We start from the raw sequence: 7355 nt of genomic DNA, 5'->3' as shown, positions 1-7355 counted from the left end.
CACGCACATACCTCATAAAACAGGGAAGGCCGAAGTGATCCCTACTTGGTTTAAGGAAGTAAAGAGGTCACACACAGCATCACAGTGCCAAAGACACAATGACAGGCCAGGTCTAGAGACCCAGGCCTAGGTTCTTCCTAGGATGGGCCACTGCTCAGTGGAAAAGAGGGCACTGCTGAACTTCCCAAAGGCCACTTGGCCACCAGAGGCCCAAGTCCCACAGTCCCGCAGTCTCCTACACAGAGCTGTACAAAGCCAGAACAGGGAAGGGGCTGCCAGGGCTTAGACCAGAGCAGACTACCAACCTTGGGGATGGCCTCGCTCACGGCATAGCTGGCCTTGTCGCTGACCCACACCTTCTCCCTCGGGGAGAGGTAGGCACACAGGGCCTCGAGCTCACACAGGATGGACTTGTAAGGAAGCACCTGGATTCTGTACTCGGCCTCCAAGCCCAAGTCGAGGAGCAGGTGCTCCTTCACACCGGGGGCATCTATGCGGTCTCCATCAATGAAGAGCCTGTGGGGGACCAGAGGTGGGTGGCAGAAGAAAAAAAAAGTGGCACATGAGTGAGTGGGTGAGGACAGGCACACATGCTCACACATCAGGCTCTATCTCTGGCAACCAAATGCAAGGAGCTTCTCCTCCCTCCTCCAGTGCCTTCCAAACCCTGCCCTCCAAACTGCACTCCTGTGCCCATGTTTGCTGCCACCCTCCATCCAACCCCTCATGCCAGAAACCTGGGCACTGCTCTCCCTGATGCCTGTCTTCCCCTCCCCCATCAAGATCCTGGCCCCTGCAGCCAGACTGCATCCCATCTGACACTCTGTCCACAGCCCTGCCCACTCACACCCAGGCTCAGGCAGCCACCACCTCTTAGCCTCCAAGTCTTGCCCCACCCATCCTATTTTTCAGTCATAACACCTTGTATAATTCATAGACTGCCGTGGGTTTCCTCCGAGCAATTTTCAGTAGCTCTTCCATCATTCTTAGGACAAGAACCCGAGCTCCCAGGCCTGGCGAGGTGAGCTGTGCCCCCTCGCCTTGTGGCCTCTCACTTTGGCTCTGACCACAGCGAACCACCCCATGCCCCCCACACACACAGCTCTCTCCAGCCGAGCCTCCGCAAGTGTTTCTCCCTTCGCACAGGTCACACTGCCTCTCCTCCTTGCGCCAGCACTGAGCTAGCTTCAGTATTACCTTCCCTAAGAATCTCCTCTAAGGCCCAAACCTGGGCTAGGCCCCTCCTTCAGCACCTATACCAATTCCCTGATGGGATGCTGCCCACTTATGTGCCCAAATCCACTGGGAAAAGGAGATGCTTATGTCCCCCGCCCTAGCCCAGTCCTCCATCTGTGTCATTCACCCTAGCACCTAACATAGGCCCCCTGGAACACGACAGATACACAATAAAGATGTTGGCAGACCCAAAAAAGCCATCCAATAAAGGAACAAAGACAGGAAAGCTACAAACAAGGCCTGAAACAGATAAACTAAGACCTCAACGGCACAGTCGAGGAGGTGCCCCATATCTGTCTAACCTTAGGAATGACTGGCTTTATTTGCACTATAGACCCAGAATTATGTAACTGAGCATAGAGACAGAGACAGAGACAGAGATGATAGAGAGAGATGACAGATATAGAGAAAGAGAGAGAGAGAGAGAGAGAGAGGGAGGGAGAGAGAGAGAGGGGGGGAGAGACTGCTAGAAAACATGGAATCTAATATGTGGTCTCAATAAGACCTCGCAAACAGAATTTTGTGAACGAACATCATTCTAGCTTTGCCTGAATGTCCTTCCTTCGTTATTTTTAATTTCATGGTACTATAAATACTTTCACAGACTTCAAGTCATTTGAGGGGTTAACAGAAAGACAAGATATAAATAAACATCTACCATGACAGCAGACGGAAGGGAACAGGAGGTACAGGAAAAAGGAAGTTCATCAGGGAAACACCAGGCAGTGACTGCTGAGCGGGACCAGGAAGGGGAGCCTGGGCTCCGAAGGGTGTGGGAAAGGAAGCCCCAGTCTGAGGGGTCGGGTGAGTACTCACATGATCATCTCTAATCCTATGACTGCATATGAGAAAAACACTGGGTTGTGCTCCACATCTGATCCTCGAAGATTGAATAGCCCTAAAAAAAAAAATAAAGTCCCTATCATCTGACGGGCGCTCAACTCAAGTTTTAAGGGGTAATTTTCAGAGTGGGGACAGCTTCCGCTAGGAATCCTGCTAGCCTCAAAGGATCCCTGGCACCTCTGAACCTTACGTACCTGTGGCTCCACTTCGGAGCTGCAGCTGCTGATGTCCACCACCTGATGGCACCAGAACTGTTCCTTACCCTGCCACATCACTGTCCCCAGAAGGGAACAGAATTCTTAGAAAACATGAGAAATGGCCCCCACCCTAAGCAAGGAATTGAAATGACCTGCCTAATGGTGCCCTGCCAGGCCTGGATTCACTGACGCCGACCTCAGGCACTCCTGCACAAAGGAGGAGACAAGCACTCTCTTTCCTGAAGCAAATGAGCTAGGGTCGGAAAAACTGAGACTCCACCCCCAGGGAGCCCAAATGAGAACCCCTCGGAGCCCCAGGAAAGGAGGGTCAGGAGGCCATGGCCCCTGAGTGAAATGGACCCTGTGCCCACCCACAGTCTGCTGAGTTACCAGGCTGGGCGGAAGACCTCCATGGCCAGGCTGCAGGGTCTGGTGAGGTCACTGAACTTCTGAGAAACTAGAAGGGCACGCACAGAGCACGGAGCTGGTCCCAGGACTTGGAGCTCCTAAGCGACTGCTCTCAGGGGGATCAGAGGGTAAGAAGCCCAGGCACAGAACGTGTGGCCTCTGTTTTAAATGAATGTTTCTCAAAGTAAAGCAAGGAGGCAACTTTCTAAACCTCCTATACCGGCATATTTTTTAAAAAGTACCTGGGGCTGGTATACACACCCTGGAACCCATAACGCTACCCTTGGAGCCAGCCAGACCTGCCCCCTTAGCGCAGTAGGCAGCGCGTCAGTCTCATAAAGCCACCAGAAGCAGGAAAAAAGAAATTTGCAAAAACTAAGACGTGCATTCATGAACCAAGATTTAGACTAGAAATAACCCAAAGGTCATGCAGAGCAAAATGGTTAAGTCAATGATGGTGTTAACAGTTGATGGAATATTTAATAGTTAAAATTATGTTTATATACGGATACATTTTAAGTATCAGGCTACAAAATGATACCTTAAAGTACCATCTCCAGCTAAAAAGAGTATAGATGTTATTTTTAATTCCTTATACTTCTACATTTTGCAAAGTGGGAATTTGTTTTTCTTATACTAAAAGGCAGAATGCTGGAGTTACGGAGCTAATTAGGGATGTATATCACTGATGTACGTGACCAAGTTTCGAGGACTGAAAAGATGAAATGGGGACTAAAGCGCCAGGACACTGTGTGTAATCTCAGTAGTGAGAAAGGTAAAAACATAAAACAGTGCCTCTTCTCAGTTGTTCTGGATCAAATCCTATCAGAAAACAGGAGACAGAAAAAGAAGTTTCAATCAGATTCCTTCAGATTCTGGACAATAATGGAGATTCTGCACAATCTGCAAGGGAGTGATTTAAGGTGTAAAGACTGTGAAACTGCCATCATATCGAAGGAACTAGAGAGGAACTTTCAGTTCCTGAATTTTCTGAGGTAGAAATATTTCTAGAACATTCTCACTGTGAAGACTTTGGGAAAGTATAGGAAAAAAAATAAAGAAAAAAAATACCTCCCACAATTCTTTTACACCTATGGAGAGGCTGACAGAAAATGTTTGGAAGAAATGTACTTTTTAGAGGAACCACAGTCCTGAGAGAAGGCCAGGGTGCACGTCACACATAGACCCACGCTGAGTCCCCGCTGTAACAGTGCTCTGTGCAAGGCTACGCTCTGCTCCCCCACTCCCAGTAATTCTTTCTCCCCAATCCTAATCAGCATCTCTATGCCAATTCAGTGACACAGTCTTTTGCTTACTCCCTGACCATTCAGAAAGCTGAATGACATGAACACACGGGTTCCCCACCAGTAAAACCAGAGCACTCACATGCAATCTCATCCAGGGCAGTGACCACAAACCAAACAACATTCCTCTCGGCCATTTTCAACCGAATGTCTGCCACCTTCTCCTTCCAGGAGATGCCTGCAAGAAAGCAACAAGGGCCAGCTGAAAAAACCACCCCAAACGCTCTCATAGCACCGCGTCTTACACTGCTTACACAGGCAGGAGGCCTAGATTCAAGCCCCAGGCAAGAGGTATAATGGCCACTTGACTGGCATGAGCCCTAACTGCCTAACCAGCAAAATTTACTGTTCACCCCACAAACGCCTGTGAGGCACCTAGCCTTGTAGGAGTAGGTATCTGTGAGGGACTATGCTGGTCACGGCAGTTAAGGCTCTGGACTAGATCCAATCCCTTCCTCATGGGATTCACAACCCAGAAGAAAAGACGGACAAACCAGCAATTAATTACACGACTGCATGAAGACTGACGCAATAGGACAAGCATAGGGAGCTACGTGAACACACCCCCCCCGCAGAGAGGGCTCGCTCCAGTCTCAAACGTCAGAAGAATATCACTTTACACCACTTAGGCTGCGAGATCTGTTTTCAGGGCTGAGACTTAGGAATTCTCTGTGGCATGACTCACGTAAGTACCACTTTAAAATCACATTTGCTCTATCACACCGCCAAGCCTCTGCGGCTGCTCCCCAGTATGAAATTGCAGCCCAGAAGGAACTCACCCCCTTGAACCCTAATCACCCCACCACAATGGCATTCATAGCTCAGGTGACAGCCACCTGTGAACAAGGCAGGCACCTAGCACAGTGTCCTGCACACAGTAGGTATACAAACATGTGCAGAACAAAAAGCTTTATCAGCAGAATTTACTTTCCCCTCCCCTATAGCAAAGGTCAGTAGTGCCTCTGTTTCGATCAGAAAGTTCAAACCATGCCCACAGAAACTCTTCAGCTGACCCAGATCACTCCCTGAACCCGTCCTCCCCAGCGTGCAGTACCCTCTGGCAAGGGCGTCACACAGGACAGCAAGCTGCGGGCTGCCCCACGACCAAGGGCTGCTTTGAAGAGCAGTTCGGGAATGCTGTTGAAAACTTGGCAGAGAGTCTGGGCTGCAGCGCTGTCTTCCCAGGACCCCTCTGGGCAATCTGCCTGCATTCCAGACATCCCCCATCCACCTCCGTTTCCACAGCAAGGCTCCCTCCCCTCGCCCCACCTCCCTCCGCAGAGGCACTGTTTTTATAAATCCACGCTCCACCTCCACAAATGCTTCACTACGCATGCCACTCACCCACCACTATCACACAGCCCACAGAAATACCCCACCCCGAGCCTCTAAGGCAGAAGGTGCAGGACGGAGACGGGCCTGGAAGGTAAACCTACGAACACTAATATGCGGAAAGGAAGTCAGTCCTAAAAGCCTCTGGGCTGCATTTCCAGGATCAGACACAGTGGGGTGGCAGTTAGTAGCCCAGCAGAAAACTCAGTCCTTTCAACAGCACCCAGAAGAGCCTTGCGAATCTGAACCAAACCAGAGTAAGTGGCAAGTAGGTGGCAATAGAAGAAACCAGTGGAGCTCTTGCTTTTGTCAAATGACCCACCGGGCCAAGACTGAGCAGAGGCCACCCACTCACTTAGACTCTGCTTCAATTCAGAAAACCGGGACGGAGACAAGGGCGAAAGACAGGGCAGTGACCTGTGTAATCCAGGCCCAGCGTGAGGAGGGGCTTGCATGGGCGCTCAGGACGATCTGTCCAGATCTTGTCAACAAGGTTCTCCTTCACAGGGACGAGGTGATGGCCAGCACTTCTCAGTACCTTGGCCATCTTCTTCCAGTAATCTGAGGAGAAACACACATGGCCAACCATGAACTGAACGCAAGCCTGGCCCCTTGTGAAAGGCATTCATCCCAGGCCCAGCCCTGGGCCAGCAGGATGGGAACTGTAAAAGGCTCCACCACCGAAGACCTTCCCCGCCCCACCTTGGCATTCTTCTCACCTTGACCTCTATCATGGCATTAAGTGACAATGAGCCCCCAGATGTTCCATATCCCACAAGCAAAGAAGATTACAGGAACCTAGAAGCCCCTGCGTTCCCCAAGCTGGAAGGGACCAAGCTCACTCACCTGTAGGGATGATCAGCGGGTCCACACCCACCTTGGATCCTTCAGGAAGCACACTCACCAGCCAGTCTTCCTGGGTTGGTGTGTCCTTCAGCCCTACAGAGGGAAGAACAGATAAAAATTCCCAAAACAATGCAATTCTCCAATACCATGACAGCAGGGTCTTTATTAAACACTCTCTGCAAGGCGGACTGGCCAGACTTGGAAAGTCTAACCCTAGCTTAATCCTGGAAGGCTACAGAAAGAGGGGGCTAAGTGTAAGACGGTGTACAAGGAAAGCCTAAGATAAGGTCAAGGCAGACAGGCAAAAGGCATGATTGTCATTCATCCCTGGTTATCCTAGGATCACTGCAACTAGTCTGTGAAAAGAGGATTCCACCAGCACGCGGTCACTTTCCCACTACTGACCACATTATGAGAAGGTAGGGAGTAATGTGGTGAAGGCTGGGAACCTCACGCATGTCCCATACCAGGAAAGGGGACAACATGCCGTCAGTGCCCTCTTATCACCTACAAGGCCCAGGTCTCACTCAGGTAGAAGGCCCCCCGGCCCACACCCCACCTCTGACTGGAGAGCTGAGTACAAGTTTTGGCTGCAAGGAAATCTCCCCAGAGATTACAAGCAGGACACACGGAGCCCAACACTTCTGCGGTCAGCATGGCACCTGGGTTCCCCAACTCCCAAGCAGATACCGCCCTTTTTCCTTATATCTGCAACACTGGTTGAGGGTATCACATTTCACAAAGGAATGGCAATTATTGTTACAGTCCAGTTTTTCTTTAATCAAGCTAATAATACCTTCTCTGTCTAGCCAGAATCTGTGGGCTGCACACTGTTTTTAATCAATGACATTTTCCCTAAGCAATACACATCCTGACAAGATGTATACATATTAACAGTGAAAGCGCACACCTTCTATAGCCGTACTTACTATTTTCTCTACTGACTACCACCGGTATACCCGCATAGCCACAGAAGGGAAGTTAAAAGGTTTACAAAGAAATGAGCCAATGAACCCTCATTCTAAAGAACTGCCTGGAGGCTGGCCTGGAGTTTTATTTTGTTATTTAATTTTCTCCTTTTTTTCTTAAATAAACCACCGAACAAGCCACTTTATTGAGGAAGTTTTTCTTAGGGAGCCTAGTTTAACTTTGGCAGGACAGTCACACTATTTCTTAGCTGGGACATTAT

General features: G+C 49.8%; 1 protein-coding gene across 7 annotated transcripts in view; it reads right to left on the bottom strand.

Annotated features, from left to right (window-relative positions):
* The window catches only part of Xpnpep1 (X-prolyl aminopeptidase (aminopeptidase P) 1, soluble), a 64575-nt gene that overhangs the window by 15806 nt on the left and 41414 nt on the right, over positions 1-7355 (bottom strand). For all 7 annotated transcript variants that reach the window (XM_005403764.2, XM_013504119.1, XM_005403767.2 and 4 more), the window contains 5 exons: positions 6167-6259; positions 5738-5881; positions 4071-4166; positions 2053-2134; positions 306-516 (listed from right to left, as the gene is read on the bottom strand). In XM_005403764.2, the coding sequence (XP_005403821.1) occupies positions 306-516; positions 2053-2134; positions 4071-4166; positions 5738-5881; positions 6167-6259 (626 nt within the window). The remainder of the gene's footprint in view (positions 1-305; positions 517-2052; positions 2135-4070; positions 4167-5737; positions 5882-6166; positions 6260-7355) is intronic.

The sequence above is a fragment of the Chinchilla lanigera genome, unplaced genomic scaffold (genome assembly GCF_000276665.1).
Source record: "Chinchilla lanigera isolate Chin_1 unplaced genomic scaffold, ChiLan1.0 scaffold00084, whole genome shotgun sequence".
NCBI classification, from domain to species: domain Eukaryota; kingdom Metazoa; phylum Chordata; class Mammalia; order Rodentia; family Chinchillidae; genus Chinchilla; species Chinchilla lanigera.
This window is presented reverse-complemented; position numbering and strand designations above follow the sequence as displayed.